This window comes from Varroa jacobsoni, unplaced genomic scaffold (genome assembly GCF_002532875.2).
Source record: "Varroa jacobsoni isolate VJ856 unplaced genomic scaffold, vjacob_1.0 scaffold_675, whole genome shotgun sequence".
In the NCBI taxonomy this organism is placed as follows: domain Eukaryota; kingdom Metazoa; phylum Arthropoda; class Arachnida; order Mesostigmata; family Varroidae; genus Varroa; species Varroa jacobsoni.
This window is the reverse complement of record NW_019213577.1, coordinates 113,800-128,923: the sequence shown is the minus strand read 5'-3', so window position 1 is coordinate 128,923 and position 15,124 is coordinate 113,800. Positions and strand designations below refer to the sequence as shown.

The 15,124-nt window shown below is 41.8% G+C and overlaps 1 protein-coding gene across 5 annotated transcripts in view; it reads left to right on the top strand.

Moving 5' to 3' along the window:
• Window positions 1–15,124, top strand: part of LOC111262566 (aminopeptidase NAALADL1) — a 74,375-nt gene that overhangs the window by 22,009 nt on the left and 37,242 nt on the right. For all 5 annotated transcript variants that reach the window (XM_022836899.2, XM_022836893.2, XM_022836898.2 and 2 more), the window contains exons 2-3: window positions 722–1,750; window positions 13,169–13,374. In XM_022836899.2, the coding sequence (XP_022692634.1) occupies window positions 1,553–1,750; window positions 13,169–13,374 (404 nt within the window). In that variant the 5' untranslated portion in view covers window positions 722–1,552. The remainder of the gene's footprint in view (window positions 1–721; window positions 1,751–13,168; window positions 13,375–15,124) is intronic.

The following is a 15,124-nucleotide window of genomic DNA, read 5'->3' as shown; positions in this document are numbered from 1 at the left end:
ATGAGACAGGTGCTATAAAGACAACTTGGCAGACAAATGCGGAACGATCCTTTTCTGATACCCTCTTCTGTCGGAGCGTTTTTCGTGGATTTCCGTAATTGCTCCTTAGTGTTTCACGTGCTTTCATGATTCTTTTTGCATCGATGGGGACCGTTTGTACGTTTGTATAATTTGTTTCCCAAACGTCATCATCAATAGACGGCAAACATGTTCGTCTATAAGATTGATACTTCTATATAAAGTTGAATTTGGCCTTAGTGAAGACTACTATAATAACCCCCGTTTAAGCGAACTAACCATATGTAATATGTAAGTTTATATTGAAAAAAAAAGGGACAGATGATAAGCGCAAGCGTTTAAGTGCCTCGAAGTTGAACTAGTAGCTCAAATGTGTAATAATAGTACGACAATTTGTAAATAAAGGCAAACACTTATTGCACAGGAGCGACGGTTACTGTGTGGTCAAGTAGAATGCTTTTTCATATTTTTAATTTATGTACAAATTTAACATCGACCTTTGATTTTTATGTACCCTGTAGTATTTAACCCGCATAACCAAAGGTGCTATATATTATAGTGTAATTAATCTGATATATATATATATATATATAATGACCTCAGATTTTATACTGACTTGTTTTTCTCTGGTGTCGTCTTTTTCCACCCAAACATTTCTCATCCCACAATTGAAGCATTCTTCTGTACCCTTTCTGTATTTCAGGTGGTTCGAAATTCAGAACGAATAGTCATTCAATGAAGCATCGCAAAGAGTCAGCTATATTGTAAAATATCGCTATCATCAATCGTCGACCAGCGAAAAGCTCTGCGATGGTAAAACCATCAACGAGGAGGAATCATAGCTAGCCAATAATTGTAGTCTGCGTTCTAAGGGAAATATTCAGTCGCGGCGTCTCTTTCATTCCACCTGAACGCCCTCTTGTGTGCAGCGTCTAGATGTGCTTGCGCACAACAGACAAGCAAGTCGTCTGCAGCGCCAGAACAAACTAATGGAACTGCCTCTTTCGGAGTAGTCCACCATAGAAATGATTGTTACATTTGACGAATGACAACCCTCGTCTACCCACCACTATCGTCGTAGGAGGAAATACAGAGATTTACGCTCACAAAGGATTTTACTAGCATCGTACACAAACTGTATAAGTACCGCTCCCACTGCAGCAGAACCTAAAAGAACCGTTGCTGACATAGCCTTTGGTCTGGCTTTGAACCCACTAGCTCGATTTTCAACAGCAACAGCTCGAGTCCACCGCGCGCACGTCAAGGGGACAGGCGTAACCCCCTTTGTGACATTGGTTCTTGCCTCCACCTAAAGCGAAGGACTACTTTGCGAACCATCGGTAGAGGGCAAGCTGCACCAGGTGCCTGTAACAAAGTTGCTGCTGTTACAACTACCGTTAGTCTTGCTGCCGCCATTGAAACGAACCACAACGTGTCGCGAAAGCTTCAAGACGAGTCTGAGACATCGTGGCAGGTGAACGAATCACTCGAGTTCACCCTCATCGGAAACCCTAGGGGTCGTAGTGCTGCCTGTATGGGTATGGGTTCGATGGAGTGGGATGCGAAACACGCTACCTGCTATACAAAATGGCACACAAGCGACCAGGACAATGTCGATTTACAACTATCACCATCGCCGACCACATTGACGCACGTTGTTCGGCCCAGAAGACGCAGAACTTTTACAAGCCGCGATCACTGGCCCGCCAGTTATCGAAGCATGATGGTCAAAGTAAGATTTCCGATCTTTCTATTGTTTTTTACTAGACTCACACAGTAATAGAAATATATGTATCAGTTCAATTTAGGATGCCATATAGTCACAACTGTAGGACCAACGTGGGAAAGCTATTGGATGGTCTGCTCCTCGTAAAAAAATTGAATGAAATACTACAATATTATTTTTTTATTTAATCATATTGTCGTGTAATAAATATCGTTTAGTTCCAGCGACTCCCAGCTTTTTTAGCGAGGGTTTACTCATCCAATATGCTATATTATGCAGACGTTCAAGCCAACAAGAAAGGTCTTTGAGGGAAACTTCTATGAAAAAAAACACAACTTTATTAAATCGACTTCTTATTAACTAAACCATGAGTCTCAGACCTGCGATGACAATTCCCAAAGTATTTTGCAGCGCTGTATGGGCAGGTTTATACCTGCCCATACAGCGCTTGAAACGTGAATCTGATTTCGAACTGTTTTAAGCAAGTGCTCGCTACAATGCATTATGAAAGCAGGATACAAACAATTATAAACATTTCCTTACTAATAACGGTATTAGGCATCAAATTGTTACAACCGTATGCATGTAGAAAGCAGACGCAATCGTCTGAAGAACATCGACCCCGCTTGCTATAGCACCCATGCACGTGTGAACTGTGAAGGTACAAGCCAAAAGTCAATCTTCGTTCTCGATTGATTAGTGGAAGGGTCAACGGTGCGGTTGAGGGAAACATGGTTAACGGCTCACTGGCCACCATTGCTTTGGTAAATGGCAGACCATCAATGAAAGGTGAGATATGGGTTCAGCGGTCATCGTTGATCAGTTAGTAGCGATGCAGATTAAACGCTTACTTCACTAGCTTATGGAATATGACGTTCGTCACCTTACCCCACTACTATTACATTGCAGAGTTACCCGTAAAAGACAAGGTTGCTTGCAAGTGTTTTTTTTTGTTTTTGTTGGATATTTTTAGAGTATGTTCACATAAAGACATTGGGATTTTTGAGAATTATTTCCAAGAAATTTAGCAAACACGTAAATAATTAGATCAAATAGATCTATAAGCTCGTAACCGAGGCTATTCTATATATAACTAGGTTAGTTTAAATATAAACCTGGCCTGTTTTTCGCAATGGTCAAAAAGTAACCGGGCATCGAGCACCATCGGCCATAGACCAGTCCTGTGTGAGCGATAGCACTTCATTGCTGTTTGTTCAAGGGACAAAATGTTTTATGAAGAATCGATTAGTTCTCTTAAGCTGTTTGAAGGACTGCTGAAAGCTTTTTGAGCTGAAGCTCGTTGCGAACGTTTAGCCTTTTTCAGTGCTCCTCACATAAACAAAGCATCAAAAGGCGGAACACTCGACGCTTCACCTTTAGTGCATTACGTAAGACCATGCAGTACAGGATGAGCGCTAGTCCCAGATTGCAGTTCTTGCAATCGACTCTTGTTAGTTTGCTTGGGTCGGTATAGTACAGCCAGCTACATATACATCCAGAGAGTGCCTAGTAAGAAACAGGTTCAACTTGAGTCGAACTTACGTGCAGTTGAGGTAATCAGAAGTTTCTAAGGATCAAAGCTGCGACCCTGCATGCGTATTGTTATCGACACATAAGAGTAAAGTAACGGGTAGAAGTTTTGAAAACTGATTTTTTATGACGAGCAAATTCGGTATATTAATGGATCGATCAATCTAGATAACGCTGCAGATGAGGTGATGCTAAACGGGACTTAGTCGAATATTACCATGTAATAAATCGATATTAAAGATTGAAGCTTTAATGAGGGCTTAATTGATTAGCCCTTGACGGAGCAATTTTTGAATTTAGGCTATTAGCTGAAACATATATTGGAAAGGTTGAATAAAAATATATCATGCTTCACTATAATATGATACAATCAATAATATACACGTAAAAGATAGACCGTGAACATTTCTGGGTTTAGTGAAGCTTATTCAATAAATTAAAATTAATTAGAATCATAAAACAAAACAGTCCTTCGGCAACTTCTAATGTCGTCTGCCTGTATAAAACTACTGTCTTGACATACTCCCAATTAAACCCGCAATGCTCGATTCTTCCGATTAAAAATACAACTACGCTCATCGACAAATAACCGAACAAAAGCGTTTCAATTTAAAAAGTTCCTCGAAAAATAAATTACTTCCTTCTGAATCTTACCATCATTTGATTTTAAGGTAACTTTTTTTTTGCTTTTCTGAATAGCCTTTTCAGCAGGGGTAGTACCTTCTCCTCACATGCCTCACCAATGAGGCATAGACGATATTCTTCACTGTGTAGATGCGCCCGGGTCTGCACTATATGTCACCGAGGGAACCTCGACGACTGGGTGAAGAGTCACAGGAAATAGGCCGAAATTAACTTCTGCAGGCGGTACTGAGTACCATAAACTTCCCATACTACTGTTTCCAATGTGGCCGTTGTTGCGTGAGCAATATTCTATATAAACAGCAAAATATATAAGGAAACGAATATACGTAAAGTTTACTGGTACGTGTAATAGGTCAACAGCACTGAATTCGGGTTTGTTCTATGAATTATATAATATCCCTAATGCATATGCGATTTCATTATAATAGTATAATGCATTAACCAAGACTCATCCCCTGAAAAATGCACCCCTCATACCCCTTGTATGCTTCATAAGCCTCCACCATTCCGGGCTTAAACGATTCATGCTTTTAAGATATAGTTACTCAAAACACGACAGAATTTCGACTACGAGTCTGACCTTTCGTAAAAAAGTAGCAGCGTGGACTTCGGCCATTTTTCTTCTGCACTCCGTTTGCCTCTCAAATGTGTTAGCGAGTGCACTGGGCCGTCGTGAATTGTTAGTTTCTCTTTGACGTAACTCTTCTAATTCCAATTTGCTTTTTGCTTCTTCGTCCGTCGACCACGCTTTTGGGCCATCACCATTTTTGTTACGTTTCGTTCTTAGCCGTATTACGTCCTACCCATCCCTGGGACAGATGCTCCCGCTAAGTCTGTGGCTCTTGATTTTTATGTCTGTGCGTACTTACGGTGGCTATATGGGACAGGATAGAATCTAAGATGTAGAGGGTAAGCTGAGAGGCAAATTTTTTGATAACATACATCGTGGAGCCTGTGGTATGTGCTTCAAAAGTCACGCACTCGTTAAGCAGGCCTTTGGTAGGGGTTGTTGACAACAGCGACTTGGCAAGCAGTTTAAAACGATCTGTTCCTAGCTGATTTAGTTAAGGGCAAAGCACAGACGAAATCTGTTGGGGTGGAACGTTGAAACTTGAGCTGTGGTCGCTTTCAGCCCGATTTTACTCGGTCCGTTTTCTGTTAGTGTCCACCGGCCTCGCCTTCGCATCGAGAAGACCCCATAAAAACCGACAAAGCCCACAAGCCCCTTAATCCTTCTCACCTCTTTAAAAGTCTCCATAACAGGCGACCAGGTTCTAGCCAGTACCACGTCTTCTACTACTACTACTTTGTGTGCCTGTGTGTGGTTCTTCAGTGCTCCATTGTCTATCTGTCGGGGTTTTTACGAGAAGCAATGTGTTGCCTGTTAGCTTAGGAAAGAAGAAGCTGTTTATGAGACTGATTTGTATAAGCTAAGCAGTTTTAGTGAAAAGAAGAAGCTCTGCGTCGATAGCATTGAAAAAGCGTATGTAAGTTTGGGAGCTGGAGGCAGAAGAGGAAGAAAAATCGTATCGATAAGTGAGCGAAGGAGGCGTAAGTACAGGATCTGGGAAGTGGGGTCCACCGCAGGAAAGGGGAGCAATGGGGTACATATTTGGAGCCAGTTAAACAGACAGAACAGAGATATATTCTGCCGCTTTTTATGTCTGTGTGCGTCTATGGCTTTTGTGTGAATTATAAGCAGGTGTCTTTTCCGTAGTAGAATTTATTGAGCTGGACTATTGTCGATTAGATAGGGAAGGCACTGTTGGGCATTCCTCGCTGGCATCTGTATGCTACCCTCAATAGCTTTAGAAACGGACAGTTAATTAAGTCGCCCGACGTACCTATGATAAACGGCAACAAATAAAAAAAAAGGAGAAAACAATTGAATATCTTTAGATTTTGGTAGCGAGTTAAGTAACGAACTGATTCTGTTTGATCCCGATTTGTTTAGAGCTTCAGGCTCATTACTATTAATACTACGCCATACAAATTGTGTATGGGCTTTTAAGTGTTTATTTTTGCCCTAAAAAAAGCACGATATTTGTATCAAAGTGGTTGACTGGCTCCCTAGCAGTTAAATGAACAGCAACAGCCACTGGAAAACCTCTCCCGCTTCCAGAGAGATATGGTAATTCAGCAATTGCATATATTTCTATTAGTTATGTATTTTAGCGTATTTATCTATGCGCTATTGATAATGAGCGATGTGCATTTAAACAGTAAACATTCTCAAAAAATTTAGCTGTTGAGCTAAATCTCGGCCGCTTTGTCGTCGTCATCATCAAGGCTGGTCTTTTTTTGCTCAGGACTGATACATTTTACTAAAAATAATAACAAAAAACGAAAAGCTAGCGCTGACTTTCTACTTAACGGGGAGGCTCCGCAGTGTCGCAATCGACGAACGAACGCGCACTCGATATGATCCTTCGCAGACTTTGCGTACGCATGTCTGTTGCATGGACTTCTGCTTTCACCAGTAGTGGCACGGGGCTCCAAGCCTTTAGGGGGTGACCTCCGCTCACTGTAAACAACCTTCGTCGATTTGTCAGGTTTTGAACACCAAGATTATGCAAGCTAGGATACATCACAGGAGTATCCCTAGAACCCTGGTCGTCCTCAAGAGCAAACCGCGCTGAACTGCCTCATTCAACGCTTGTTGAAACACATACAGTATATAGTAGTATTATCGATGTATCGTACGATTCTGCGTACTTTGGTTGACTATGCTCTAATCTAAATATGTAAGTGAATCCTAACTATTCTTGTAGTCCTGTTAAGTGAGGCATCTATTTTTTCGACTCCTCCTCTAGTCATATTAAAACGTAGTAATATTTTAATATATAATTCGATTGAAATACCCGAATTGTGGCTTGTGTACCGCGTGCTTCCAACAGTATTTTCTCCTCATATAAAAACATTATTATCTATACAGATCTACGACGCAAGAATATCGGCAAGAATGATGCTAGCTCATGCGTCATAGATGTAAAACAAATCTATATCAATGGTAATGGTTAACAACTGTAACAGAACAAAATACTCAGCTGTCTCTTTCTCTAGAGAAAAGTCACATACGAAGGTGTGGAATAACGTTTTACGCGTCACTTTTTACCAGCACAATTACAAATCCGGCAAGGTAAATAAAAAAAGTCTTCAGCTAGGCTTAGCCCGCGACCTTAAAATCGCTAACGGCATTTCTAAAGTGTCGAAGATTATGTAGGCTTAACACAGCAATGCGATTTCCTATGAAAGACTATCAGGCACTCGTTGTCCGCGTTGATACACAATTCTCATCAGGAAATGGTAAGAAATACCCTTTTTGCACTAAGCCTTACCCGAGTTAATGTCAATTTAAATTTGACTAATAATTTAGACTTCAATGAAATGCACCCCAGTAATTAATTCCTTATTATCTTATTTTTTGTAGGTATAGGTTTAACACAAAAAGTGACGTAAGCGTAGCATACTCTAAGTTCCACCAACAACAAACAACCTTAACCTAGGGTTCAAATGTTCTTCTTTGTTCCATTTAAGAACGCTTTCTTGCACTATCGTAGCGGGTAAAAGATGCTGGTCAGATCATGCTGCAAAATTTAGAACCGTTTCATTGATTCAATCAAAATTGAAAGTTGTATGTCACGCTTGACTGACAGTGTATATTAAATCTCGAGAAAACAATTTCGATCCGCGAATCGATGGTTTGAAATATAGAGTTTCATAGTTCACCAGCCGGATAGTAGAGAAAATCTCTTGGGCTCAAACCGAATAATAGACGGGATAAGAACGGCCAAAGGTTGTATTTGCCGACGCACAGATCACTTTGTTTCCTTTTTTTTTGGGAGGGAGGAGCTGAAAGCCCAAATTTACCGTGATATTTGTATCCGTTCTGCCGTATTCACAGTGACAATTGTCCTTTGTACGTCCTGATCCGTCTCCACTAGGCCGATTTACCTTGAGCCCCTTTTGGCTTGATCGAATATCGATCAGCACACTATGCAGTAGCGCTGTGAGACGAATGCGGCCTGGTTGAACCTCAATTTGTATGTGCGGGTGTGAAATGACTTCCATAAGTTGTTCAATCTTCATCTGGATGCGGTTCTCGTGGTGTGCTTTAAAGGTTAACCGTACGTAGTCATGTAAGTTCAGGTGCTACATTACGACGTATGCGTTATGTATAGTTAAGGGTTGCAAGTAGGTGAAATCTTCTTAATCAAAAGGCGCGAATCAAACAGTGCATGTCTTTCACGAAAAACACGAAATCCATTTAGATGACGAGTAGTAAGTACTACGGGCCGCGTGCACTCTGATGGGACGACTCTAATCATTGACGTTGAACGATAACAACTTATCTAGTTCCAAAGACGACAGAAAAGTACTGTTAATCTGTATTAAGTTAGCCTATTCCGATGCCAAATAGATCGTTACGGCGGCTAGCTGAGAATGACTGGACAATGAAAAATAAATGGATTACCGTAATAATTTATTTATTGTTACTTTGTCTTACGTATTTGACTACTGCTTCTATGGTAGATTCCAGCCGCAGTTACTTAGCATTTGTTTGCCTGAGTGCTTTTTCGTTCCCACCCAGATAGTTCAGTGAATGTCGACGATCTGCCATAGCATAGAATTAAATTCCTTGTTACATCGTGTAGTAAACATAATTCGGGCGCACAAAGGCGTTGGAGGAAAGCTGTTCTATTAGATCTATATTATGACGATCGAATCTTTCATTTTGTCAACATCCGTAAATCAATCGACAATTAGCCGGCTGAGGCAGTAAAAAGAGGAATCATTTTAAACATTACCAATACCAGTTATGCCGAGATAACTTTAGTAAAACACTAACGAAAGTACAGTTGACGTTACTGCAAATGACTAAATGTGCAGGCAATCGTCGCTTCTATTCCGGGGCTCTTTATTAACACCTTTAAATAAAAAGCCGATCTAATATTGTCGCGTGTTTCTCGTCATTGTCGTCAACCAAGGCAGATCTTCGTAGCTTTATTGCACGGTTTCGTATCCTCCATACTCCTGCCTCCTATCAGTCGGCTGCCAAGCCAAAGGAAAAACTGATTCAGCAGAGTCAGCACAGACGTGCTGAATCTCGGTGTCATTGATTCGGTGCGAAAAAGAAACCTCTTCGCGTAAAAGCGATTGTGGGCTTGCTGTGTCTGTTAGAGCCCATTTCGATATATCGTTTCCTATTCAGCGTTTCTTCACTAGACTTAGGCCCCTGACTGGGCGTTTTTATTGACGTTATCATGGAAAACCCAAAGGACCAACTGAATTGAGCGGGAGACAATTTTAGACGCGGCGAAATCAAAAGTTTCAGCATTTACGTCCCAGTGTATTGTTTAATCTATTGACTTGCTTGGAGAACAGAGGTCGAGCACAGAAGGAAAAGCTACTGTTTTTCGAGATTTACAATGACGCGTATGTGCTTATATATCTGCCCATCTGCCCATACCGTCAGCGTCATATCGTATTAGTCTATACGGAAGCGTCCCGGTGGAGGCCCCGCATCCCATACATTCGCTCGTCGGAAGCAGCAAATGGCTGATAATTACCAAATAGAGGGGGAGGGTACCCTCATACGCGCCAACGTAAATACGGATTAAGTTGATGTGAGGTCAAAGGAAGAGCACGACCCGGCCGCACAGATCGCTGGGTGCGGGGCTCTCGATTCCACGCAAAATGATTACGAAAATTAAGACCAGAGTGAAAGTAATTCAGGAATAGGTATTTGCAATGGAGCCACAAGGGCATTTGTAGCTTTCAAGTTATCGAAAGGTATTGCCCTTGACATATATTGATTCGGTCTAGAGGTCAGATACTTGTGGAAATGTGGGTGAGAGTCTATTGCAGAACTACCAGATAACAACGACTGGCACATAAACTGCTGTTAGACTGTGTCCACTGAACATGGCGACGGGACACTCGCAAAACACATGTAAGCAAAATTTTCGAAGAGATATTTAGTCTGACTATATCTTTCTTCGCAATGTTGTAAGAAGCTCAATACAGGCAAAACACTTAACAGTAATTTCGCTTTTAGATTAACGTTTTAACCGGCCTTCAGCGAGACTTTTTATAATGAAATAGTAAAGTCTAAGAGAATTGAAAACTCTAAGGAAATTGAAAGATTGTCAGAAGCTAAATCAAAATGGTCTAAAGATGGAAGACCCACGACAATTTCCGTGAGACCTCAAGGTGCAGATGAGGCAATGCGATTCGTTCTGTTATTGAGTCGCTATGAAAGGCATGGGCGAAACAAAAGAAATAGTCCTAAACGGTGACTTTGCCCATAGCACACGTTTGGCTACCTTTATCACGTCGTTACTTCCTTCTCGATAACGTGGTCGTCTCGTCAATACGCTTTGTTCGATGGCGCTAAGTACTTGCCTAGCCGGTCACAATGGCGGGCTTAACTACAAAAGTCGACGTTGAAGTGCAGGTTTAGGGTCGCTCAGTTTGGGCAGGGCCCATATTGGACGCATAGAGCATACGTTGGGCCAGCAGCGTGTTCATGCCTTACAGCAAGCTGGTACCAACAGGGCTTGGGCGACTTAAATGATCAAAGGCGTGCAGCTTATTAATTGAGACTTATTAGGAGAGACATAAGGCATAGAGTGAAGAAGAGGGCTAGGAATGGGGATATGAGGGAACGTAACTGGCGCAAAAGACTATGTCTGAACCCTAGAGAATAGTACCGCTTGGGCTGGAAAGAACCAAACCGTACAACGCTGGCTGTCTACAACAGTCTTAGTGGCGGCAAACGGATAATGAAAACGCTAGTCAGTGAAGAGCTGCTACCGCTGCCTCAAATAAGGGCAACGCCAAATGCTTGCCGTCACACGTAACAGATGAAAGAACCGCCGGTCGCTATGGCTGCTCTAGGGGAGTTGACCATGGCGAAACCGCCCGCACAACAGCGGTTAGCAGTATCGGCTGGTGATGAAGCACAAAAAGCTCTGGCTTCATTTCCGGGAGAGGCTTGTGAACGAAGACGAACCTAAGAACGCTGGGGGAGTCCCCAGGAGTGCGAAAAGGTCAGGAGTGACGAGGACGAAAAGAAGAAGTCTGCAGACAAGAGTAATAAGACACACAACGAACGTCATACCATCACCGCGGCTGCGGTATGACGGAGTAAAAGCTTTCACTCTTAAAGTAGTGACCGGCCCTTGGCTATTTCAGCTGTTGAGAAGGTAGCCCTGAGGACGCCCAATGAGCATATGAATATAAGAAGAATTGAATGCTGGTCATATTTACCGTGGACTGCTTCCCCGCGCTGATTTTATTGCGTGCTACGGATAGCGCTTACTGATAACTCGTGTGCCAAGTATTAATTTATAACAGTTTAAGAAAGTCGTATGGAAAAGGAAACGACTAGTTATGAAATCAATTTTCCTCTTAGCATACACGACGTCCCGTTTGGCAAAACAGATTTCTTTCCTTTTTTTTTCCTGATGATTCTGGTGATGTGGTAATAAACGCACCGGCGTTAATCTAGCCGCAATCGCCTAGGGGAACCGAATTAAATTCAAGCGATGAACTTTTGTTATCGGGATTTTTAAATAAGATTTGCAGTCAAGCTATCGAGAAATGGTGTACTGACCAACATTATGCATTCAACCAGCACAAAGCTAACAACATAGTCGAAAGGAAAAATACCAGGTATATGCACACAGAGCATGGGAAAATAGGCTTACGTGAGACGGAGGGAGAGAAATCGTTTTATGGAACACAATAGTGAGCATAAAACTCGGAACATTTAGGTCCTGGAGGTGCATAGGCCACTTTGTTTTTGGAAGGAAAAACATCGATTTCACGTTTTCATATCTTCCGCACTTTTTATTGCATATAAGTAAGGCGTGTGGTTAATTTTTTTCTAATTAAAGATATACAAAAAAGTAAAAGAAAATCTATAGGACTATATGGGAAACACAGGTACTCTTTTTGCAAAATTATCGAATTAACATTCATAATAAACAGATTCAGATAAACAGATTTATCTGTCCCAAAACTAGATTGTCAGAGGCAAATTTATCTAAAGCTAATGCCACCCTATAAAAATCATTACATTAAGTATCACTATTTATAATCAGCACGGGGGCTATATGGGCTACTGCATTTAGACCATATCTGAAGCCGAATACCATCGGTTCACAAAGATATTGAAACGACTAAGTAGCCTCAAAGTATAATTTAACTTACTGGGAACCTATGTTAAGTTTAACCAGGTTCCGTATCGTTTTATTCGCTGCACCAGATATTGTTGCTTTCAACATGTGTGTCACATGTGGCTGCTGGCACTTTATTGGCATAACACATCGATCGGACAACGTTGTCGACATATGCCCCACATAGCGAATGATATTGGTTACCATTATTTCTACACAAGTCATGCATAAGCACGATAGTTATACAGGTTTCCGTTCAGTCAAGTGGGCCTTGGAAAAAGGTTTGCTGCCACTATTATTATGCTCTATTCTTCCCCACTTCCCGAATAAAGTGCGCCTCGTAGGTGTGTAGTTCACGTGGATCTATGGGAAACAAACTGATCTGGCTAGCTTGGCAATAAATCGCAACATATTGACTCTTCTAGCCATAATCACATTTCTTTCGTTTAGTTCTGACTTCTTTGTATGAGATCGTCAATGGTCCACATTACCCCACTTTTGGCCTGAATGACTTTACCTTTTGAAGCTATATGGGCCAACGGCTGAGGTAATTGAATTGTAATGAGGTCATTTTAGCGACATAGCAAAAGATACTTTACTGAACATATTAGTATAGTTTTTTTTTATTTCTTTCTCATGATATCAGTTTTTGAGCGATAGCGTTAAGTAAATGTTGGTTCTATCCCAGCTATCTCTTTCTGGTCTTTTGTAGACATACTTGCATGTGCTACAATGAAATAATTTGTGAAATAAAAGAGGTCTATGGAAATTTTATAACGAATTATTAAAATTACAAAATGTAAAATGCTTACTCTTCTTGAATAGATGTTGAATTTCAAGGTGAAGACTGAATTCGGGAGGTCATAGCAGTGAGTTCGATCGCTCGTCCACAGATGAAGTATTTTATGAATAATCAAATATCAACTGAAAGTGGGCCACTTCAACAATGTACAGAAAATTAAATTACATGAAGTCAACTCAATTTATGCCAAAGGATTTCTCTGTTGCGTAAAACAAGCAAAAAATAAGTATGACGATTTCATTTTTATTCTATTTCTTTTTTCAGGCGTTATGGGTATTTTGTGTATTCTGTCTTGGCCTCATACTAGGTTACTCGACCCGACGGCAGATTCAGCTGAGAAGAGGTAGTTTCACAGGCGAACCTGGATCTTGCGAGGACCTTCCGCCACAGTTGAGCCTTTACCCACGTGAGGGTCTCATTAGGAAGCTAGTCAAATCTGTTAGCAGAGACAACATACACAGCTGGTTATGGTAAGCATTACAGCCTTTGCACGCGCATCGGGCCATTGTCACTTACACGTTTACTGCAACAAAATACTTAGCCCAAATTCAATAAGGATTGGTTGGTTGGTCCAGTTACATTGTTTATTCCGTATATACATAACTTGTATACACTATGGGCTTACCCATACCTTGTTGAAGCTGTGTTACCGAACCTCAGAAACACTTATGCGGCCAGATACGCATACACTGTTTAGGCTAGTACATTCCGACTTAGGTAAATTTTCGTAAAAGCTATCATCTACAACTTCCTTGCGATAATAACCGAAACTGTCAAAAGAGAAAAAGATATTGAGGAGCCGTTAGAAAAAAAGCACTCATCTTAATTTTACTGGGTGTATCGGACCGCCACGGGTGGCGCTGCGGTTCTGCACTCAGATGGCTAGGTATGGCAATAGTGTTAGCTCATGAATTTTCGGATTTCGGATCTCTGTTCTGCTGCCATAAGCTGCTCGGGTGCGCTTATCTCGCCTGCACCCCCCTTCAACCCCTCAGTTTGTTTCGATGTTCTCTTCGTCCTTTGTTTCTCGTTTGCCTCCTTTGTTATAATAACAAATAGAAAAAGCAACTCGACCGAAACGATACAGTGAAGACAGTAAAAGTTTGTAATCATTTGCGATCACCCGCACTTCTTTCCACCTGCTGCTGTTGTCACATCTGCTACTGTCGGTGCCCCCTAGCCGCTAGATGCACCGATGTGTCAGTTCTCCAACACCTAATGTTCGTCTGAAGTCCAGCCCCATCAAGTCCTCTTTGACTTTACACCTCTTGTGTTCTTATTTTTTCGAAACGGTTCAACTTTGATAGCAGCAAAAACTCTGATCTGTTTTGCAAAAAATTGCCAGGGTGGCAGCTGAGGGAGGCAGCGTAAGCAAACGATTAAATATAGAGCAATGTTATTGGTAAACAGAAGAAGAAAACTGGTTGAAAGCTTAGCCCTTTTTTAGGTTCGTTTACTTATTTGGCCTGTTGGTCGTCCCCGTCGCTGCTGCCGTCACTTCCTCACAAGTTTAACTGGGTCGAGCTGCCTAAGCCTTTGGTTTCGTCTGACTTTCTTAGTGCCACTTCACGGGAGTAATGAGTGGTGCTTACGCACGTTGCCACCAGCGGCAGCACTAGCACCAATGGCGGAGGCATGGATGGTGTACAATTTCCTTCACAAGCAGCTGTGGTAGCAATTAGACGCTCAAGTGAAAGACGGAGGTATTCTGAGTCTATCGACGCTAAGACCGAAGCCTGCTGACGGCCTGTTTGTCAGTAGCATGTAAGAGCTAATGTTGAAGAGAGAGTAAAAAAGCTATTGAATGTTTGCCCTCGTATGGGAACGGCGCAAAGGGATGAAACAGGCCATGAAAGACTTAATCTCGCTACACTGGCTGATTTCGTCGTACGTCGTAGTTATATAGTTGCCTAACTAGTCCTCAACAAAGCTGGTGAACCCTCGTATATTCTGCTGGTGACAGGCCATCCCGGAAAAACGAGGTAAAATATTTTAGGTTTATGGAAGCACACTGACTTCCGGCGACGATGGTAACAACAACAATGTCGCCTTTCGACCCCCTAGAGATAGGCCCTCTTTACTTTTCAGAACAATAGGCGCTTCCCGGGGTGTCCATTCTCAATGCAACAATGCTTGGTGCGGCCACGTTAATTAGCTGCTGAAGGGCCTTTGATGTGTGTCTGAAATTGGGTAGGAACAGAAGCACACTTGAGCGTTTTT